The 23,934-nt window shown below is 36.8% G+C and overlaps 1 protein-coding gene and 1 long non-coding RNA gene across 2 annotated transcripts in view; one reads left to right on the top strand and one right to left on the bottom strand.

Moving 5' to 3' along the window:
- Nucleotides 1-7,436, bottom strand: part of LOC103677670 — a 332,269-nt gene extending 324,833 nt beyond the window's left edge. The window contains exons 1-3 of the long non-coding RNA XR_572497.2: nt 7,301-7,436; nt 6,074-6,168; nt 4,699-4,790 (exon numbers count right to left, since the gene is read on the bottom strand). This is a non-coding gene — a long non-coding RNA (uncharacterized LOC103677670). The remainder of the gene's footprint in view (nt 1-4,698; nt 4,791-6,073; nt 6,169-7,300) is intronic.
- Nucleotides 7,437-7,511: 75 nt separating this feature from the next.
- DHX36 (DEAH-box helicase 36) overlaps nt 7,512-23,934 on the top strand; it is a 52,172-nt gene continuing 35,749 nt past the window's right edge. Inside the window, exons 1-5 of the mRNA XM_008706914.2 lie at nt 7,512-7,845; nt 15,135-15,259; nt 15,989-16,220; nt 19,128-19,166; nt 22,280-22,450. Of these exons, the coding sequence (XP_008705136.1) occupies nt 7,591-7,845; nt 15,135-15,259; nt 15,989-16,220; nt 19,128-19,166; nt 22,280-22,450 (822 nt within the window). The 5' untranslated portion in view covers nt 7,512-7,590. The remainder of the gene's footprint in view (nt 7,846-15,134; nt 15,260-15,988; nt 16,221-19,127; nt 19,167-22,279; nt 22,451-23,934) is intronic.

Here is a 23,934-nt window from a genome sequence, read left to right on the forward strand (position 1 = left end):
CTCTTTAAATTTACGGACTTGGAAAATAAATTACACAATCACTCTATAGTTGTGAAGCAAGTTATATCTAATCTATATGTTTCTTTTCCCAAAACACAGGATGCGTACGTTAACTAAAAAGGAAACTAGGTAATGCCTATTCATTTCCTGCTAAAAGTACCTCATTTGCTTTTTATATTTCTATTAGAGCATTTTAAAAAATTATCTTTCAGGGGCGCCTAGGTGGCTCAGTTGTTAGGCGTCTGCCTTCGGCTCAGGGTTTGATCCCGGCGTTCTGGGACCGAGCCCCACATCAGGCTCCTCCGCTGGGAGCCTGCTTCTTCTCCCACTCCCCCTGCTTATGTTCCCTCTCTTGCTGGCTGTCTCTCTCTCTGTCAAATAAATAAACAAAATCTTTTTTAAAAAATTCTCTTTCAGTATTTTGAGTGAAATAAGAAAATTATGATTGGATATCATCAAAACCTACCCTGAAAGAAGGTAATAAAAGGAGGACAAGTATGTCATGCTTTCAGAAACTTAACTTAAAGGTGAGGACCCCCCCACTCCTACTGCTACCTGTAAAATACCCCAGATCACAAAGAAAGCAGTGCCTCCGGAGCCATTGAATGTTTGGACAATTAAATTCAAAGAGGAGGCTGAAAGCAGATAATATCTGCATTTGATAGAGAATAAAGGGACAGAAAATTCTCTGATTGATCTCTGCCTCTTATTGAAATATTTACAGTTCACTGCAACTAAAAGCATCTAAGTATGCTCTGGACCAGAGCACTGATTATGCAAATTTCTCTACTCTTCTCCATCCTACTCTCTGCACCAAGAGACCAACTTGCACCAACCATGTAAACAGACAGAAGCAAATTCTCTCTGCTTGCCACTTGGTTTGGCCAATGGGGACTTCCAACAAGAGATCAGAGACAAGGAAGAGGGTAAGGCCAGGATATTTATTCCTCCTTCCCTGAAAAATCACCTTGGACTGGATCTTACCCTTACCAGCAGACACTGCATCTTATAGAAAGCTGACTCTATACCATTTTCTTTCAGGATGCTGGTACTCACTCCCTTTTTTCATCCACCTTTGGCCTAGAAATAGTTACATCTCTGTTGCTACTAACTTCAGCTTAATGAAATCTTTTATAATCCCCTTAAAAGATCTTTGGTACTTGTATACATACTTTTAACATGTATATATATAAATGTTCCCTGAATTACCTTGTTTTAAGATTGCTATTTTCTATAGAGACTCTACCTGACATATCCACAATCTATAACCTTTCAAGTGTGTAAATACCTTGGCTGTACAGTGGAAAGAGCATTGGGCTAGGAATCAGAAGGCTTAGTTTCAACCTCTGATTCTGATTCTGACCCTACCACTGTTTGATCTACACTTACTCTGCAGAGCTCAGTTATTCTTGAGTGGATGTTAGAAAGATTAGGGATTAAAAGAGAGCCCCGGCAGATAAGATTATCTGTAAAAACTTTTAGTCATACCACTATTTATAAAATTGTAAAATACTAAATGAAGGTTAAGGATCTACAACTTCTCTGTGTTATATGGAAACTACTATGATGAAGATATGATTCTCTTTTTCATTCAAGAAGATACCCTTGATGGATCTGGGTAGAACACAGGTTTGGTGTTCTTAGATCAAGACAGTTTATCAATTCTAGAATGAAGACCAGGAAAAAATCCTGACTTGCCTAAAAGATTCTGTAAAAGTCAGAAAAGGAAACTGGTGATAGGAGCTGACAAAATTGGAATAAAGAAGGACAGATCAATTTCAGATAATGAAAAAGTAAAATCTCCCAGAATTCCAGGGGAATGCAGGGATTCAATAATTAACTTTTCTCTTTAGCACTAACACTGGCTATACTAAAAACTATAACCAGAGATTTTTTAAAAATTCAAAATATGGTGTGCTTTCAAAGCTGTAATTGGGAAATGTGTTGAAAGCTGAGCTGAAGAAGGGAGGTCAAAATTTAAACATATCTTCCCCTCCTTTCCACCCCCCCACCCATACTCTCTTATAATAATAAGACTTCCTTCTTTTTTTACTTCCTATGTATTAGGGATTTTAATTCCTTCAAATGATCTTTCCTAAGGCAGACTTCACACTCTCCCCTTTCTGGAGTTATAATTGTGAAATGTCTACTGGAGAACATAACTTATAGGGGAGAGGATTGAAAATATGTTGATTTAGTATTTCAAAAGTGTCTCTGATAAACATATAAATGAAGTTTCAGTGATTGAAAATGGAAGCTTTTAAAGCAAGGAGGAATAAATAATGCTGCAGACACATAGTTTTTTCTAACTTTCGTAAGACTACATTTTTCTCATGAAATATATCAGTGACAGTGGTATCCTTGCCTTGGGGAGGTCTCATTCTTTTTAATCCTTTCATCCCTTGACTTTCTAACTGTAATAAAATAGAGAAGAAAATATGCCTATTCGTAGTACCTGACATATAATAAGCACTCAATAAATATCATCCTTTCTCCTACTTCTAGTTGTCATATGGATAGCGGCAGATGTGTCTGTGATACAACATAAGACGTCTGTAAAACTGTCAAAATGGTGGTACCACGTGGTTTGAAGAGGGCCTGCATTAGCACTTAGAGCAGATTGTATCTTTTGAAGATGGACACAATATCTCCCATCCCACATTCTTTTCTTATAATTTGACCTTCCATAGTGTGATGAGGCCTAACTGCCCTTAAACTTGGGTGGACATCTATTACCATCTCAACTAGTAACTAGTTGCTATGTGACTTCTGAGGCTAGTTACTAAAAATATCAGGTACTTTCACCTTGTTCTGTGACAATCGTTCTTGGAACCAGGCTGCCATACTGTGAGGAGGCTAAAACTAGACCACACAGAGAAACTAAATGGAGAGGCGGAGAGGCTATACATAAGTGTTCCAGCCCATTGCCAGCTACAGTCCCAGGCAAAAACCAGGATCAATGGTCCCTCTCTCAATGAAGAGGTCTCCAAATGATTCCAGCCCCCAGGTATTAAGTCTTCCCCTAAGAGAGTGGGAACAAAGAAAAAGGCCTAATAGAAAAACTTCATAATTACCTGAAATAAGGAAAATTAGCTAGCAATTCTAAGATGTTTCCACTATTGTTGCCTAGCAAGAAGGTAATTTAGACATTAGATCAGTAATAAATAATGATGATAATGATGAAATCTTACATTTTCCTTGTCCATCTGAGTTGTATTTTAAGTAAATTTATAATTTTATTATAAATAGTCAGGAAATGTTCTCCACAAATTCTCTTTCCATGTAACTAATATTTTCCCAATTTGAGTTCCAAAATTTTATGTGACAAGATACTCTATTGCGCTATTTAATAATTCTCCTGTATTTTTCCTGATTTGAAAAGAGCCATTTTCTCCATGTCCCCTACCCCACCCCAAAACAGCCAGATCTTTATACATCTAGGATTACTCTTATCAGCATGTCTCCTCTCCCCACCACCAAGAAGAGGTAAGAGCCCATTAAGGATTCCATTTTCCAAGAGGAACACTAAAAAAAACTCCCACCCAGTCCCTCATGAACATGAGACCCATGAAAAATTACACTAGAGTTGTTGCACAGGGTTGGGGAAAGGAAAATGGAGAAGAGATTCCCTAAGACTGGGAAAACTGTTGTCATTTCCCATAGTGGTGTTGTCTTGTGTGGCTCACCCTTGCTGCAGTTCAGAAGTGGCTGGACTGGGAGGCCCATGCCTGTGGGCCTAGATACCAAACTCTGTGGGTTTGAAAGCAATGGTTTTGCATTCTGTGCCCAGCCCATGATCGGTGGAGAGCACATTTAAGAAAGACATCTTTTGGCCTGCCCAGAGCACAGGACAAAGCGGAGCATCAGCAAGAGAAACGATGGCAATTATAATGAGCCAGTCACTCCTTCTGTTTTCTGGCATTAGGTAACCTAAGAATTCTTGTTGATTGCAAGCAAAGCAGGAAAACAAAACAATACAAAACAAAACAAAAACCGAAGTATCAACTGATACTTTTCTTCCCACTAATATCTTTGTGGTCTTTCCTTAATCTTCCTTTTGCGCAGATTTTTACTCAGTGACATTTGTTCTAAAGTATCTGCCTCAAGCAATAGCCTCAAGCAATACTATATTAATTCATGCTAAAGAAGTCAGGAAAAATTAATAATTTTAAATTGATAACTAAGATTCTGCTTAGGATCAACAAACATGAAGTGAAGAGAAATAACAGAATTTATCAGTAAATAGGGATAACACTACCTCACTATGAAATTCTCTTCTGCCTCTTTCTTCCACTTTGCAGGACACTTTTAATTATATGCAGTTCATGTAGATAATCTAGGATAATCTCCCCATTTTAAGGTCAGCTGATTAGCAATCATAATTTCCCTTGGCCACGTAACTTAACATATTCACAGTTCTAGGGATTAGGATGTGGACGTCTATGGGAGTCATTATTCTGCTGATCACAAACGTGAACTGCCTAGCCCAATACTTAGCAAATGCTAGGCATTCCCAACTTACTCTCTATTAGTCTTATTACTCTATTAGTCTGTTCAGGCTGCCTTAGTAAAACACCACAGGTTTCAGTGGTATTAAACCACTTTATTGGTTTAATAAATAAATACTATTTATAAACAAATAAGTACCAGTTATTTATGGTATTATTCTGGTTTAAACAACAGAAAGTTATTTCTCACAGTTTTGAAGGCTGGGAAGTCCAAGATCAAGGTGCTGGCAGATTTGGTTCCTGGTGAGAGCACCCTTCCTGGCTTGTTCACACATGGCCTTTCTTCAGAAGAAAGAGAGAATGAGCTCTCTGGTATCTTTTCTTATAAGGACACTAATCCTATAAGATTAGAGCTCCAACTTCATGACCTCATTTAATTGTTTCCTTAGGGGCCTCATCTCCAAATGCAGCTACCCTGGGGGTTAGGTCTTTAACATATACATTTTGAGGAGAACCATTCAGTTCATAAACTCTCTCACCTAACAATCCACACTATTTTCTTCAAATTTTGCCCCAACAATCCCCAATATGCCTACCCAATCTTACCTACGGAATAATTCACATACTTATTGTAGTAGGTATGCCCAATGAATTCCAATATATTTATTGGAACTATTCATTCCTATAGTCTTAATCATATTTGCCAAGGACTACCAAAACGCATCTCAGTCTTCTCTCTCTGTGCTTTCAACTCATGTAACCAACCACTTTCCAGACATCTCAATTTGTATGTTTCATGGGCTCCTCAAACTCCACATGTATTATTTAAATGCATTAACTCAACTCTTCTTCCAGTTTAAAAAAAAAAACAAAAAAACCTCCTCATCCTGTGTTCTTCATCTCAGGATATGGTATCTCTTTATTTGGTAGTCATTCAAATCTCAAACTCAGGAGTTATCTGACCCTTTCCTCTAATTGTCCACATCCAGTGAATCATCAACTCTGACATTATTTATCTCCTAATATCTCTTAACCAGTCCTTTCCATATTCCATCTTTCCTCCCCTAAGGGGAGGCCTTTTAACTAGCCTCTCCATATCCACTCTTGCTTCTTCCATTCCTTTCTCTTCAAAGCAGCCAAAAATTATCACTCTCCTACTTAAAGTTTACTGCTGTTCTCATGTAAGGTCCTCCATGATTAGGCTCTTTTCTACCTCTTTGGTCCTCTCCAACAGTCTTTAAGTTTAACGGTAGATTTTTCTCACTCTACAATATATATGTTTTTAAAGATTATATTTATTTAATTGAGAGAGAGAAAGCAAGAGTGAGAGAGAGAACACAAGCAGGGGGAGGGGCAGAGGGAGAGGGAGAAGCAGACTCCCCGATGAGCAGGGAGACCAACATGGGACTCGATCCCAGGACCCTAAGATCATGACCTGAGCTGAAGGCAGATGCTTAACTGACTGAGGCACCAGGCGCCCCTCACTCTCCCAACATTTTATCATCTCTCTTCACACACATTGTTCCTTCCACCTATAACAATCTCTCGACTCCCCATTAGCCTGGCTGAAGTCTACTTATCTCAAAAGTCACTGCTTAACCTCGCATTCCTTAAAAAGGACTTACCGGACTCTAAAATTAAATTATTTTGCTGTAACATCTAATGGCTGTTTGGAAAGAAAATCTTTTCCTCTACTCTCTTAGGTTTATTTCCTGGGGGCCTGAAAATTAAAACAAGAGACAGATTAGCAAGAGAAGAAACAGATTTAATCACATACCTGTGGGACTTCATATAAAAATGTGATTCAAGGAGAAGGTTGGAACTTGGGGCTTCTATATTATCTTAATAGGGAAGGGGAGGAGGAGAAAGATACTCATGGGAAAACGACTTCTAGGAAGGAAAATCAGGCTCTTATGAGAATAGATGGAATATATAATAGTCTTGTGACAATTCCTGCTTAGGTGTGATGCTGATTTCGTTTCCAGTGATAAGAGTCAATTTTGTCAGTTTCTCTCCCAGGGGAAGGGATTTATGACAATTGAATTCTTTTGAATTCTTTTGGGAGGTTCTGCTTTTAGGCAGTTAAAATATTTCAGGAACTCAAGCCTCTGCTCAAAATAACTTTTATGCCACAGAGATGTAGTCTGGACCGCTTCAGAGCACACAGCATTTTCCTTTCTTAACTCATTGCACAGTCATTTCTTCTGCCTTTCCAAAACTGTAAGCAAATGAAAGCTAATGCCACACTTGTCTTGTTCAGTATCCCCAGCACCTTTAAATCGGTTAAAATATGTAAATGAGCTGGATGTCCCCTGGTGAACACTCAGGTCTGTGTGGCCCAGTCACTTGATTTATTCAAGAACAGCTGTGCTAGACACTAAGTGGCCTGGTCAATCAATAATAAATGGCTTCACATGAACATATCAATCTTCAACTGCCTTTTTATTTAAGTTGCCTAAGAGCATTTTTTAAAAAATATTTTTGGCAGCCATGCTCCTTGTTACGCTGTTGGATAAAGGCAATAAGTAATGACAATCCTTTAAGAGAGGCAGGAACAGTTTTATACTTATTTGAAACAGGTGTCAACCTGTTTTCCAGATGCAGCTACCAAAAAAAAAAAAAAAAAGAACTCTTTTCTTTCGAAACTTTTAGGAGAAAACGCCTCCATCCACAGGTTCTTTGGAGACTTTTAGGAGAAAACGCCTCCAACCCCAGGTTCTTTGGAGACTTTTAGGAGAAAATGCCCCCATCCACAGGTTCAATAGTACCTCCTTTCCAGAGCCTAATTGGAAGCAAACTTCGGATTTCACTACGGGTAATAAGAAAGTAAAAACAAAAACCCATTTCCTCACATGTTGGGCGTGGGTAAAGGAAACCTGCGAGGCTTTTCTCGCTCTCCGTCCACAGGTACAAAGGCAGACAACAGAGGGCAGATCAAACGGGACTTCACCTTCGCCACCTTACTGATCACGGAGGTCGTCCGCCCGTGACGTCACCGGAAGCAGCTGCTGTGACGCTCCAATGGCCCTCCCTCTCGCGCTGGGCGCCGGAAGCAAAACGGAAGCGGACGTGCACCCGCTTCCGGGCCCGGGCGCCATTTCTAGCGGTTGCAGGTTCTCACGAGTTGTAGTCCGCTGGGACAATGAGCTATGATTACCATCAGAACTGGGGTCGGGATGGTGGGCCTCGCAGCTCCGGCGGGGGCTACGGAGGAAGCTATGGTGGGGGCCATGGAGGAGGCCGTGGAGGGAACCGAGGCTCCGGAGGCGGCGGCGGCGGCGGAGGAGGTGGTCGAGGCGGCCGAGGCCGACATCCCGGGCACCTGAAAGGCCGCGAAATCGGCTTGTGGTATGCGAAGAAACAGGGACAGAAGAACAAGGAAGCGGAGAGGCAGGAGGTAAATCTGAGACTCGATAGTGGAGAGGGATAAGACAGGACAGACATTTTTTCCCCTTCCGCCGCCCCTAACCTTTTCGTTGCCTTTTTTGTTGTTTCTTAACTGGTGCATGTGCTGTGTGAAGTGGAAAGAAGTATGCAAAGGTATTCTGCTAAAACTTCCGGTAGCGGATATTTTGTCGTTTTTCTTTAGCCATGCTCATCTGACCCGAAGCAGTTAGGATTTATGCAAGCTGAATTTTGCTTTTAAGGACGTGAGAACTGTGAACAAAACAGATGTTAAGTTCAGGTCCTACCCGAAATTAACTTTATTGGGGTGTCACTGTCATAGTATCCCTGGCCACCCTTTCTATTAGCAAAATTATGGCCACTTTTATTTAAGTTATTTGCTTGAAGAGCTCGAAAACCGCGGCCGCCTTCATAACATATACGTTTGCGCAGAATAAAAGCTGTCAAGCACTATTTTGAATGTAGGTCGTTCAAAAGAATAGTCTAGCTTTCATTTTTAGTATTAAAATAGCCCTAAACCCAGGGGATTTTTTGTTTTTATGTTGAGCTGGGGAGAGTTCTATTGATTAGCAGCTTCTCTTTGAGAATGAAACTTAGGATCCTAGAAATAGAAGAAATTTCAAAACATGGTTTGATTTAGTCTCTTCAGGTTGGTGATTGCCCATTTGATTTGTATCTTGAAGATCTGTAGTAAGGGAAGCATTAAAACTCCCTTGGTTCGGAACTTTAATTTTTTAATCTTTTTTTTTTTAATTAAACAAGTTTTCTTGCTATAAGTCTGAGACGTCTTTAGTAACTTCTTTAAAAGCACCCTTCATATTAGATACAGAATGTATGTAATTAAATCGTCATTTAGGCTTCTGTTTCTAAATCATTCTATTTCTTTTATCTATGTTGTTTTCATTGAAGTGTTTTTTGGCGTTATCCATTTATCTTCACACCTTACCACATTCTTCTCTTTAAAAAAAAAAATATATATATATATATATATATATAGTCAGCCCAAAATTAACTTGTTCATTGAGCAAACTTTTTTTTTTAATGAAGGGAAGCTTATCTAAGTCATCTTGAAATTGGAAGAATAATAGGCTGATTGCTATAAAAGGATGTACACAGTAACTAGAAAGTTACTCTTCATTAAATTTTGTTTAGCCCAGGGGCGCCTGGGTGGCGCAGTCATTAAGCATCTGCCTTCCGCTCAGGGCGTGATCCCAGCGTTCTGGGATCAAGCCCCACATCAGGCTCCTCCACTAGGAGCCTGCTTCTTCCTCTCCCACTCCCCCTGCTTGTGTTCCCTCTCTCGCTGACTGTCTCTCTGTGTCAAATAAATAAAATCTTTAAAAAAATTTTTTTTTTGTTTAGCCCGTTTCCCAGAAGGCGTTTTGCATATTGCCATGGGAATCTGGAGAAATAATGATGTTAGGAAATATTGGTTGGGAAAATAAGACGTAGATAGATGAAAAGTTTAATCAGGAAAGATTGTTCATTATTATTTCCATCTGTAGCTAGTTGCGTGATGGGTCATTGTGAATGGAACTCCAGATTTCTACCCTCTCCCCAAACTATTTTAGTAAATGTTACTACCATTTACTCACTTGCAAGGCAAAAACAGGATTTATCTTTGATATTTCTTTATTTCAGCAAATCTGTCTGCTCTGCCTTCTTAATATATCCTAAATCCAACCACTTGTCTCTACAACAGTTATTTTTTTTTTTTTTTTAAAGATTTTATTTATTTATTCGACAGAGATAGAGACAGCCAGTGAGAGAGGGAACACAAGCAGGGGGAGTGGGAGAGGAAGAAGCAGGCTCATAGCGGAGGAGCCTGATGTGGGGCTCGATCCCAGAACGCCGGGATCACGCCCTGAGCCGAAGGCAGATGCTCAACCGCTGTGCCACCCAGGCGCCCCACCGCTGTGCCACCCAGGCGCCCCTCTACAACAGTTATTGCACAGAGCAACCCACTATTTTGTTCAGTGTTCTTGGCCTCGTAATGAGTCTTCTAGCTTCCACTCCTGCTTTCCACTGAGTCTGTCCTTTGTAGAACCACTGATGGTACTTTCAGAAGCAAAAATTAGGTCATCTCATTCTCTCACAACTTGGGAAGCCAGATCACTTCTGTCTGAGTTGGATACATTTCAGTTGCATCCTAACTAGATGTTTTACAGGAAATCTTGGTAATATAGCTTCAGTATACCAGGTTTCCTTCTGTGTACTGAGCCCATGTCCCCAATATGGTGTAATTATAGCTTTTGTAAATATACTTCTTTTTTGTTTTTTATCATACCATTCTCTCTGAAATTCATCTCTACCTTCTCAATCTAAATAGGACCATTTTTCAAAGATTGGTTTATCCTACCTTTTCTTTTTTTTTTTTTTTGGGCCCACTTTCAGCCATATGTGATTGCTTCCCAGTCAATTTTCTTAGCTTTTAGTTACTTTTTAAGTAATTTCTTTGTTTACCAAGTTATTGTATTCCAACAATGTCTTTTTTTTCTTTCAACTTTTTTTTTTTTTTGAGTATCTGAAATATGTGAGACACTATCTTAAGCACTGTCGCTACCTTACAGAAATTGTGGCGTGTTAGGGGCTGTTAGAGGGATAGAGTACAATATTAAAGTATTATAATGAGAATATGGGCTATCACCTAACTCAAACTAAGAGGATTCTAGGTTTTCCAGAGAAAGTAACCCTTAAGCTGAAAGTTGAAAGATAGCAAAGCATGTGTTTGCAATTGGGGGATTTGGAAAGGGATTTTCAGGCAGAGGTAGCAGCATGTGCCACAATTGAGAGGTTAAGAGGAACATGTTCAAGGAACTCAAAGAATAGAGAATAGGGTGTTTAGTGTGGTGAGATGAAGGTAGAGCAGTGGCTTTCAAACTTTTTGACCACTTTCCACAGAAAGGAATATACGTTAATTTGCACCCAGTACACACACATGTATAACTGAACAAAAAGTATCATAAAATAATACTTAATTATCTGTATTTTGCTCTGGGTGTGTTGTTGGTACCTTTTTTGCTCTTTTTTTTTTTGCTAATACTGGTCATGATCCTTTAATTTTATAAGCAGCAATTTGAAAAGCCTAGGACTGGGAAAATAAGCAGGGCCTTGAAATTCATTGACTTTTCCATAAGAATTCCTATAAGCCATTAAATCATTTGAAGCAAAAAAATTAAATGATTGAATTTGTGTTTAAATTCATTGTGGCAGCAGTATAGAGAATGAATTGAAAAGAGGCAGTCCTGGGACAGGGAACCAGTTAAGTAGCCTTTGCAGTAATTAAAGTGAAAAATGATAGCTTGAATTAGGACATCGAGAGTGGAGATGGAGGAAAGTGGACAGATTAAAGTGATTTGGGAGATAGATTCAAAAGCACTTTTATCTGGAGCAAAGGGAGAGCAAGTATTAAATGACATGTTAATGATTATATAAGAAACAGGCTTGATGGAGGAAGATGGACACAGCTTAAGAACAGAGTTTGATTTTGTTATAGGGCATAAAAGGACTTCGGGGCGCTGTCTGGGTGACTCAGTTGGTTAAGCATCTAGCTCTTGATTTTGGCTCAGGTCATGAGCTCAGAGTCTGTTTGAGATTTTCTCTCCCTCTCCGCCTCCCTGAAAAGAATTGCGAGGATTTCAGGGAGGTAGAAGACCATGTGAATCTGATGCCTAGAGCAGTCTAGACTTGCGGCAGTTTGTAGTTCTGTGGATAATAGAAAGTGATCAGAGAAGATGAGGAGTGGGTGCAAGCCTCAGTTTTAGAGACCATTGTTTTCAAACTTGAATGTGCCTAGGAATCTACTGGTACCTTGTTAAAATGTGGGACTGGAGTGGAGCCAGAGATCTGTTTTCTTTACAGACTCCCAAATGGTGTCAGTGGTGCTAGCTTGTGGATCACGAGGTTTGTTCAGTGTAGAGCAAGAAAATTTAAGGGATGGAGTAAGAGAATCTTCTTAGATTTTTACCTAGGAAGGAGCAGCCAGAGACGAGGAAAGTAAGATTAGTGTTGTTTTGGAATCCAGCACCTGTGTTTAAGAGAGCAGAGTATATAAAGGGAAAGTAGGCAAAGTGGCAAATATTACAGAGGGGTCAAGGAAGGTAAGAGCTCAGAATGTCTATTGGATTTAGCAACAAGATCATTGGTAAACTGTATGAGCCCTTTCTGTGGAGTGGTGGAGGTAAAAGCCAGATGGACAGTGGGGTGGCTAGCAAAGAAGAGATGAAGAAGTGGGGTACTTTCAAGCAGTTTTACTGTGAAAGGGCAGTAGCTGATAAAGTTGGGAGAATTCAAAAGATAATTTTTTGTTTAAAAGTGAAGAGATTTGACTATATTCTTGTTCATGTACTGGTAGTAAGGAGTCAGTGGAGAGGAAACATTTATCAGGTAGACGAAATTATGCCATGCTGTAGTAGTAAACAGCCCCCAAATCCTAATGGATTATTAACAACAAAGGTTGGTTTTTCTACTTAACATTACTGGACCATTGCAAGTTAGGTTGGGAGTCCTCCTTAAGAGAATGGCTCACAGAGCACCCATCTGAAAAGCAGCTGGTTTTGGTAGTATGAGAGGGAGTACAGTAAATTGCCCTGATTCTTTGAGACTCCCATTCACATTTCTCTGGCCAGTAAGTCACATGTCCATGCTTAACTCATAGATAGAAAAATGCAGTTCTGCCATATACTTGGAAAGAGGCAAACCAAAATATTGATCAGCAGGCTAATGACTACCAGAGAGCTTTAGGAAAGGAAGGTAAATCTCAGTAGAAGGATTAGCCCTGAGAAAGTGAAAGAGGAATTGGGCTGCAGAGTTTAGGTGGAAGGATTAACTTGAAGCAGGAGAACAGACTCCACTTACCTTTTAATAGGAAGGAAGAGAGCAGAAAGATTCAGATACTGGTGGGTTTAGGTTTGGTGGCAGGCAGTTGAGGACCTTCCTTTGGTTTTTGTTTTCTTTGTGAAATACTGTGTGTGAAATGTTGAGGGTGAACCGAAAGGTGGTATTGGTTTAAAATAATTGCTGATAACTAGAAGCTGATAAACATAGACAATTTGCTGGAAATCACAGAGGGTCTCCTTTGCCAGGGATTTATGACTCGAAGCAGCAAGAATATTTAACGATGTCCAAAAAAAGGAAAAACAAAAAAAAAATTAAATACTGTCATAACATAGTCGTGAACCACAAAACGTGACTGAGATTCTCCATTGTTTCCAGGGACTATTTCATTTTTTAATCATCCTGCCTTTTTGTGAATATCTAAAATTCATACAGTAAGGTAAGGAGAACTTTTGTTCTGCTAGTAGAGGTTTTGATTGGTTCAAGTAATGATATAGTGTGAATTTCATTTGGAAATAAATTGTTCCTCAGACAAAAAGTGCTTAATCTTATCTTTCCCAATTTGAAAATGAATGGAAGAAACAGTGCCTTTCGGCCCTTGTGGTGTTTGGAAAAACTAAGGAGGCTTTGCTTAATAATGGCTTTATGTTCTGGGGGTTCCTTCCCAGTGTAGTTTGTAATCATTAAAGTGTTGCTGCAGATTCTAACTGCTCCGAAAAATCTTAACTTGATAACCATCTCATTTAGGTAAGCAGAGCCGTAAATGTTAACAAGTGCTGAAGGCATTACAGAATTGAAAGTATAGGACAAAAATATTCTGATAATGATCCTCTATGTTGGGCGTCCCCAAGACCACTCTCAGGCTCTGGTGTACTCACAGTAATTACAGTAGATTACAGATTAAAATCATCAGAGGTAAAAAAAAAATGCATGGGGCAGAATCTAGGAAGAACCAGGTACAAGCTCCTAATCCTAATGGAGTATATCCTATGCTATGAAGAAGAGATATGTTAGTCTGATACAGAAACCATTTAAAAAGATTTTCATGCTGTAAGGTTAAAAAAAAAAACGAGGGGGCTTTAGTATCTGTCAATAAGCAGATTTTGCTACACCCTGTAATTTCATAAGGCTTTCCTATAAGCCAGAGTTTTACTATATTGGACTTTTTTTTTTTTTTTAAAGATTTTATTTATTTATTTGACAGAGATAGAGATAGCCAGCGAGAGAGGGAACACAAGCAGGGGGAGTGAGAGAGGAAGAAGCAGGCTCATAGCAGAGGAGCCTGATGTGGGGCTCGATCCCAACGCCGGGATCACGCCCTGAGCCGAAGGCAGATGCTTAACCGCTGTGCCACCTAGGCTCCCCAATATATTGGACTTTTAATTGTATGATAATGATGCTTTTTGTAAACACTTCAATAGGTTACAGAATTTTTCTGGAATTCCCCAGAAGAGTATTCTTTTTGTTTATTTCTTTAAAGAGAAAAATGGTTTTAACACAAAAGTCACACATGCTCATTGTAAAAGATAAATTCAGCCATTCATCCATTTGACAAACTTCACCGCAGCATCTACAGTGTGTCAGAAATATATCTGGAAGAAATACTGCAGAAATGTAGAGTGTAAAGTCAATAACCTATTTCAATAATAATAATGAAAATAAGATCCTGCTGCATATATTTTCTGCAACTGGCTTTTTTTCATTTAATACCCTGGTCATCTTTCCTGTCTGCACATTTAAAGAAAAATCTATCCTGTCTTAACTGCTGGGTTTAAATCCAACTAATTATAATGTACAGCTATAAAAGAACAGTTTTAAAATTCTTGTTTTTACTGTGTACAGTGTAACTTCTATCTTCTCTGGTGTTTTTTTGTTTTATTCTCATTCTGTGAAGTAACTGCATCATTGTCACATTGTACCATCTGCAGGAGTGTTCAATTTTATTTATTCCGTCTCAGCTCAGCCGTCTTCCTCAAATATTCATTCTTTTAGTGTAAGAACTTTAAAATGCTCATTGCAGCCAAAATATTTCCAGTTTTCAACTCAGCTTTTTTTTTTTAACCAACCATTTGTGTTTTAATAACTTATAATTGTGAGTATCTTTGAAAATTTAAGATAGGGAAAAATTGATGGTAATTAGTATGTGAGAGGGTAGAAGACAAAGGAACCAAAGTTTTTACTAAGTAAGGGACATAAATGTACTTTTTTTGCCAGTCATATTAGAGGTAATTTTATAGCTACATAGCAGAAAAAGGTTTAGAAGGATATATGCAAAAATGTTAACATTAATTAGGTTTATGAAGTGAAATTGAACTAGAGGGCAAGTGTGGGGTACTTTAAAATTTAAATATGTTTGTTGGACATATATTTATCGTTTTGTTAGGAAATAATTTTGCACGTGCTTTTTAATGTTGATTAGGATACTTTTTGCCTTGCATGAAATAGAGAGCTGTAGTACACATGGATGAACGGCGGGAAGAACAGATTGTGCAGCTGCTGCATTCAGTCCAAGCGAAGAATGGTAAAGACTCAGAAGCCCAGATCTCCTGGTTTGCTCCCGAAGATCACGGGTAAAACAAAACATGTTCTTTGACAGAATGGACAGGGTAACACTTCCTTCACAGCATTGGCTAGGGAAAGAATAGGGTAAAAATAACATCTTTAGACTCTTCAGCAAGTAAAATTCAACTTTGAAGTAAGATGTAGGCTGAGCATATTTGGTGAGAGATTGAACAACATATTCATTACACAGAAAACTAAGTGGTAAGAATAGTCTATTTGGATATGAGATTTATAAATTTATTATTTGCTTTTGTACTTGTCATCTTTGTATTTCCAAAATTTTCCTGTGGGAGAGATCTGGAAGAAGTTAAATTGTTGCTGTTTTAGGATGATCACAGGAGCTGTATCATTCAGTGGAAAGATTAGTAGAGGTTTTTCTGGAACTGTGTAATGTAGCATCCCATTTATAGCACTCAGAAAGGGTGGCAGGAAGAAGGTGAAGGTGTGAAATAAAACAAAGCTTAGAAAATCAGAAAAAAATACTGTAAGTTATTCTAATGGAGGGATGATATTGTGTGAATTTTAATTTTTCAAACTATCACAAGGAAATAACTTATCTGGTAATACCTGTTTACAGGGAAGGAAAAACTTGAATTCATTTTAAGAATTATTTTCTTAATTGACCTAAGAAAAAATAGGAGCTGGTGATTTTGAAATAAGTAGCATATTATTTTGTTTCAGGGCTTGAGCAGCTTTTCATTTACCCTTTTATCATTTTTTTTATTTTGTCAAAATAGATATGGTACTGAAACTCCTACTGAGAACAAACCCAACTCAGAGAAGAAACTTGAGAACCAGGAAAAGAAATTGATAAGTCAAGAAAAGAGAACATTTAGAATTAGGGACAAATATATTGACCGAGATTCTGAATATCTCTTGCAAGAAAATGAACCAGATTTAACCTTAGACCAACAACTACTGGAAGATTTACAAAAGAAAAAGAGTGACCTTCGGTATATCGAAATGCAGGTAATGGAAAAGCAAGATGTGAAAAAAGTTTTTATTTGTCATTTCTTCTCACATTGAATAAAAATAGATTTATGTTTAGAGGTACTACATGGTGTACATCAGTGGTATTTCAATAGACCATCCCCTGTGGGAATTCTTTCTTGTATACTAGGGAAGAGCAGTGGGGATGGACTTGCACTACAGTATAAACTAAGGTAGCCTGGCTCATCTATAGCAGCTTATATTGTGAGGAGAAGAACTTAGTTTAACTTTTCTAGGCCAGTTTAATGAGATGTCATAAGAAACAAGGTGGTTAGAATTGTAAGGTTTCTAGACCATTTTATCCAACTCCCTTCCTTTTACAGATGATAAAATTAAATCCCCTGAAATTATGATGTGCTTATGTTCAGCATTTTAAAGAGAGGACTGTGACAAGAGCAGGAATTCTCCTCAGTTTTTCAGTATGTTCTTTCCATGCTAGGCAAGGTATTTTAAGGTCTCTTTCTGTTAAAACATACAATTTATGCTTTGTGGATATTCTGGAGATAGATGTAATAAGATGTTCACATGTATTTCTTTTAAGAGAAAATACTGAGGAAATTTTGAGGGCCATACCTTTAATATGCACATATGTACCACCGTTTGTGAGAAAGCCAGAATATCATCTCATCTTCCATAGGAAAGAAAGGATCCATTGACTGTCATCGATCAGGTTGGATATTCTGTTTAGAACAGGTGAGGTGAGGTTGTCCAGGGGTGGAATTCTGTAGCTCTTTGATGCCTATTCAGTGAAAATAAGACTCAAGGGCAGGAGATTTCAAGCTGAATTATTTCAGAATGTTGTGTTTGAGAGAAGAGCTTCTCTTAAAGCCTTAGGAAGGAGAGTTAGGTACTCTCTGTATGGAGGACAGAACTCAAATATTGAAGATGAGTGAGTGATCAAATTCAAAGGAAGTTAGAAGAAATGTGTAGAACATAAAAATAGTTGGTGATATTCCTCTTGGCTAGACACTTGCAGACAGTTGACATGTGCCAAATCATTTAAACCTCCCAACAACCCTGTATAAGAGATTACAAGTCTGTTATAGAGGAGGAAAAAGAATCTTAGGTTAAATGACCTATCTGCAGTTGCACAGCTAGTAAAAGAATCAGGTCTAAAATTCAGATGTGTTTAAAAGCTCAACTTTTTAATCCTTTTTGGTAATATGCCATATTTTTTTGGTTATCATTCATTTAATAAACATTAATTTTCCACTTGCTAAGTGCCTGTGATTGTGCTGTTTTCTGAAGACTAAGACATTCCCTGCCCTTGGACAGCTTGTAATCTCATTATCTCTTATCTCAGGGTTACAGCCCAAAATTAGGAAATTAGAAATTAGGTTTGTCTGTCTTGGGAAAGAATATTGGGTTGTAACTGTCTTCATCAGTATTTACATATTTAAAAAGCAAAAGTGATTAATGCTAGTTTCAAGTTTAATGGGTTAGCTTATATATACTTAATATATTGAGGTGGTTATGTTTGAGTACATGAAGTACTTTTAGAAATCATTGAATGGTTTTAAATAAATATTATAATAAAATAAATTACTAAAAATTGCAACTTCTTATTTTAAATTGCTAGAATTCATTTAAGTCATTGCATTGACTCATTTTTTATGGTGCTGATAAGAATTACATGATTGGCCATAAAAAGCATGATGACTGTAGTTAATAATGTTGCATCTTATATTTGAAAGTTGCTTAGAGAGATCTTAAAAGTTCTCATCTGAAGGGGGGAAAAAAGGTAAATATGTGGTGATGGATATTAACTACACTTATTGTGGTAATCACTTCACAGTATATAAAAATACTGAATCATTTTGTTGGTACACCTGAAAGTAATATGTCAGTTATATCTTAAAAAAAATACTGGGGGATTTTTTTCAGTCTCCTGTTTTGACAAGTAGGCAAAAAATAAGGATGATGTTTCAAGAAATAAAAATTAAGGGAAAATATGATGGCAATAATGTACTAGATTACCTAGGGCAGTTCTAATTTTACGTGTTTTGTTTTTCCCTTTCCAATAAAGGGAGTTTGTTAAAGCTGTGGTTTATTTTTTTATACCATTGAAGGTTTTTCATGTACATAGGTCATTGTAAACCATAGCACTCTTAAGTGTATGTCATTTTTATGTAGTGTAGGTTTGAGATTCCATAAAAGTTTTCAAAATTAGAAATCAAATAAATGATATAGGAGTTAATCATTTCCTCCTTAGTATTCCAGTTATAATTCACCAAAAATTTGTTGAGTAGCTTTTATGTATCAGAAACTGCCACTTTTTAAATAAAGGTTTTTTCATTCATATTTCTCGGCACCCTGTGAGATAAAACCTTTGAGGGATTCAGGATCCAAGTTTGACTTAAGATCACAGTTCTTAAATGGCAGTACTGGATTTTCCTGTTTCAGATATTACTTGTTTTAAGTTTTATTCTCAAAAGCCAGTACCCAGAAATAATTAATCTGCTCCAGTGCCTAATGGATTAGTAAAATGATGGATCAATGGGTGGGAAAATGAATGTGATATGGAAAACAAATCTAAGTTGAATATGTAAAATAAACAAAAAAAATGGTAAAAGTACCTTAAGGATTGTAAGAATGCTATTAGATGACAGATCAGATTTCATTTAACTGCCACTTTAAAAAATTATCTCCATTCTGTTGAATATAATCGAATTCTCCTTTTTCAATGTTTCAAAAATAAAGGGGATTGCTAAGTACATTAGTTCTTTTTATAAAAATTCTTTTTTAAGTCTTGGTACTTGACATAAGCTGTAAAGTAATAAAAATATTTTGGGATTCTAGCATATTTATGATATATTCTAATTACCATGATTATAATTTGATTACATTTCTTTTGTGAAAATTAAAAATAATTTTTTAAATTTTCAGCATTTCAGGGAAAAGCTGCCTTCATATGGAATGCAAAAGGTAAAGTGAATGTATACTATTTGATTTGCAAAATACTTAAATACAATTTTTTTAAACCTCTCTATCAAAAAATGTACATGGACCTTCCCCTAAAGGGTATTATTGAAAGTTCATTTTAGTCTTGAATTTTTGAAGGCCCAAAAGAAAAAAATGGTCATGAAACAATTTCCCTTTTCTCATTTCTCTCTATAATAGAAATCTTTAAAATGTCAAAAACAGAATTTTTATATATAAGTTTCTTTGGGTAAATACCCTTGCTCTTAATTTGAGACCAAATGTTTTTTTTTATGTTTTTTTATTATATTATTTTAGTCACCATACAGTACATCCCTGGTTTTTGATGTAAAGTTCGATGATTCATTAGTTGCGTATAACACCCAGTGCACCATGCAATACGTGCCCTCCTTACTACCCATCACCGGCCTATCCCATTCCCCCATCCCCCTCTCCTCTGAAGCCCTCAGTTTGTTTCTCAGAGTCCATAGTCTTTCATGCTTCATTCCCCCTTTTGATTACTCCCCTTTCTTTATCCTTTTCTCCCCCTGCCGATCTTCCTAGTTCTTATGTTCCATAGACGAGAGAAATCATATGATAATTGTCTTTCTCTGCTTGACTTATTTCACTTAGCATTATCTCCTCCAGTGCCGTCCATGTTGCAGCAAATGTTGAGAACTCGTTCTTTCTGATAGCTGAGTAATATTCCATTGTATAAATGGACCACAGTGTGCAGAAGCTTTTTATCTTGATGAAGTCCCACAAGTTCATTTTATCTTTTGTTTCTCTTGCCTTTGGAGATGTGTCATGAAAAAGGTTTCTTTGGCCGATGTCGTAGAGGTTGCTGCCTATGTTTTCCTCTATGATTTTGGTGGATTCGTGTCTCACATCGCGGTCTTTCATCCATTTGGAGTTTATCTTTGTGTATGGTGTGAGAGAGTGGTCACTTTTCATTCTTCTGTATAGAGCTGTCCAATTTTCTCAGCATCATTTACTGAAGTGACTGTCTTTTTTCCATGGATGTTGTTTCCTGTCTTGTCAAAGATTAGTTGATCATAGAGTTTAGGGTCCATTTCTGCAGTCTATTCTATTCCATTGGACTATGTGTCTGTTTTTATGCCAGTACCATGCTGTCTTGGTGATCACAGCTTTGTAGTACAGCTCAAAGTTAAACATAGAGCTACCATATACCCTAGCAATTCCACTTCCTAGGTATATATTCAAGAAATGAAAATATGTCTTTCAAGAGTGATTTATAGTTTCTAGAATATAGATCCTTTACGTCTCTGGTTAAGTTAATTCCAAGGTAACGTATGGTTTTTGGTGCTATTGTAAATGGGATGGATTCCCTAATTTCTCTTTCTTCAGTCTCATTATTCGTGTATAGAAATGCAACTGATTTCTGAGCATTGATTTTGTATTGGGCCACATTACTGAATTGCTCTGTAACTTCTAATAGTTTGGGAGTGGATTCTTTTAGGTTTTCCATATAGAGTATCATGTCATCTGCGAAGAGAGACAGTTTGACTTCTTCTTTGCCAATTTGGATACCTTTGATCCCTTTTTGTTGTCTGATTGCTGTTGCAAGGACTTCTAGTACTATGTTGAATAATAATGGCGAGAGTGGGCATCCTTGTCGTGTTCCTGATCTTAAGGGAAAGGCTTCCATCTTTTCCCCATTGAGAATGATATTTGCTGTAGGCTTTTCATAGATGGTTTTTATGAGATTGAGGAATGTACCCTCTATCCCTACACTCTGAAGGGTTTTAATCAGGAAAGGATGCTGTATTTTGTGAGACCAAACATTTTAATTAAAATTGAGACACTACTGAAAATAGTGTTTTAATTAATATATTATTTGTAGTGCCCAAGCAGCTTAAAGATATAATATAGTCCCCCATCCTTCTCTGTTTTCTCGGCCTCGCTTTGTTTTGATTTGGGTTTGGTTTTCATAGCACTTGACTACCACCTGCCACAGTGTGTCTTTCCCTTCTAGGCCATTTTAAGTTCTTGAGGACGGTGTGTTCACTATGTATTATTACTTGACTTGGTACAGTGCCTGACATTCTATCAACCCCCAGTAAATACTTGTTGAATGAATAAACCCCATACTGCTTCTCTGTATTTACAAGCTATAATTTCAGTGTTCAAACTTGAAACTTGTTCTGATATATATATAGTGTGTTAGAGTAGATGGAAAAAGTTTTGCAGGTGGGTTTTCTAACTAAACTGTTTTGTAGATAAAAGTAACCTGTAATACCTCTTTGAAGTAATAAGATGGTTTTATTAATACAGTGAATATTTCTATTAAAAATATTAGTGTTTATAATTTTTAAGAAAGATCTTTCCCAAATATGAGGTTTTCCAGATAACTGAAGTTTGCCAGTTTGATTTAGGTATTTAAAAACTTTATTGTAATTTTCTTTTTTTTTTTTTTTTTAGAGATTTTATTTATTTATTCGACAGAGATAGAGACAGCCAGCGAGAGAGGGAACACAAGCAGGGGGAATGGGAGAGGAAGAAGCAGGCTCATAGTGGAGGAGCCTGATGTGGGGCTCGATCCCAGAACGCCGGGATCACGCCCTGAGCCGAAGGCAGACACTTAACTGCTGTGCCACCCAGGCGCCCCTTTATTGTAATTTTCTGAAAGGAAATAATCTTAAGATAAATTATACTCTTTCTTGTTCTCTAAAACAGTATACAAAACTTGTTCTGCAGATAAAGCCATATTGTATGAGTTGTGATATCCCTCCTTAATGTCTATAGTGTTATTATTTAGGTATTGGGATTTGTCTTGTACTCAGTAGCCTTACACATCAACATTCTTTTTAATTAATGTTCATTCTTATGCATAAAACTTATTTGTTGTCTCTTATTCTTGTTGGTGTGTTTTTCTTTAACAGTGCCTGGCTTTGTTCCTTTTATAATTTGGTGTTGCTTTTCTCTTAAAAACTGGTGGATCCGATACCCAAACTGCCAGCATTGCATTTAACAAAATTTTCAAAGCATTAATATGTTTGTTAAAAGCAATTACCTTCAGTTTGATAGAATTTTGATTACTACCTTTTTGGACTTCGTCACCATATGATGTCCTTCACTTATTTTCCATTTTGAAATAGGAATTGGTAAATATGATTGATAACCATCAAGTAACAGTAATAAGTGGTGAAACTGGATGTGGAAAAACTACTCAAGTTACTCAGTTCATTTTGGATAACTACATTGAAAGAGGAAAAGGATCTGCATGCCGGATAGTTTGTACTCAGCCAAGAAGAATTAGTGCCATTTCAGTAAGTAATGTCTCACTTCTTAAAATTTCCCACTTTTTATTTTCCATTCTCCTAGTCTTGCTAGAAATAAACTGATTTTGAAGGTTTGTAGTGATTTCTTAATTAGGTTTAGGATATGTTGTTATGAAAGCAAATATTTGGTAGTAAACACCAAAAGCTAAAATGACTCTTACTGATAATAGGTGTTTAAGATAAATTATAAATCCAGGGAAATTTTAGTATAAAACTAGAATAGAAAGCTGATAAATTTTTATAGGATTATAAGCTCCAAAATCTGTCCATCCATATAGATGCTTTAAATTTTACTACTTAATTCATTCAGTATTATTTTTTGGTTCTCTCTGTTTTTTCAGTTAGTACACTGGTAGTGAAGGTAGGAAGCCTTGCAGTATTTTAAGCTGCATTTTAAAAAATTTTTAATGCAGTTATTCAATAAGAGAATATATCTTAAAAAAAGTTAAGGCATTGTTTTAGGTTTATCCCGTTAACAGTTCTAAGTACATGTTTAGTGCAAACAGCATTTTTGTTTGTTTCGTTAGTTGACCCAGTTAAATGTATGGGTTATATGTTCTTTAAAGATGTTTGGGTTTCTTACAGCATTTAATATGTATAGTAAATTTATTTCACTGTTATTATAATTTTATATGTAAATTTCAATTGTAAAAATTTATGGTTGTGTTTAGTTATATGATGGTGCTATTATCTCTAAGTCATTTAATACAGAATCTGGTTAGGAACTGCATTACCAATTATGGCCATATTTTGGAGGAAATACAGTATACATTTTAAACTGATTTCTAAGAAATACTGTTTAAAAAAGTACAGTAACAACCTTTTTGGTAGAATCATATTCCTAGAAATTACATAAAATCACAGGACAGTGAAAAACAACCACTTTTGTCATAATACAATTACAGAGTTAGATTTAAGTAAGTTAAAAATATCATCTTACCATTTTCATTAATACAGCATTACCATATATATTGACAGTAGGAAGATAACGCTAACTAGGTTATTTTTTTATTTTTCCAACATATGTTAGTACTTGAATGGGCAATTTAATAAGTAATAAAAAGTGAAATAATGGTCTTAAGTCCATGAATACAGGATGTACTGATGGAAAGTTTTATTTCTGAAGTATTGTTTTTTAATTATGCCATTTTCTGTTCCTAATCTCATAAATCACTGTTCTGTCACAAGATGACTGTTGGTTACTTTTAGTTACATAAGTCAGTATTGGATTATAATAACAGCTCATCAATTCCAAGTTGATCTTTGGCAGCCATAACTTTTAGAACACAGCAAAGAACCAGGAATTAAGCAACACCAGTCTCTACCCAAGAAGAAACAAACAAAAAACTGGAGGAGAAAAGTATCAACATGTATTTAACCTCAAATTACACACACGTTTTATAAGTTTAGACCATGATTTTAACTTTTTTTGTTGTTGTTAAGATTTATTATTTATTTATTTAACAGAGGCA

The sequence above is a fragment of the Ursus maritimus genome, unplaced genomic scaffold (assembly GCF_017311325.1).
Source record: "Ursus maritimus isolate PB19 unplaced genomic scaffold, ASM1731132v1 scaffold_20, whole genome shotgun sequence".
NCBI lineage: Eukaryota > Metazoa > Chordata > Mammalia > Carnivora > Ursidae > Ursus > Ursus maritimus.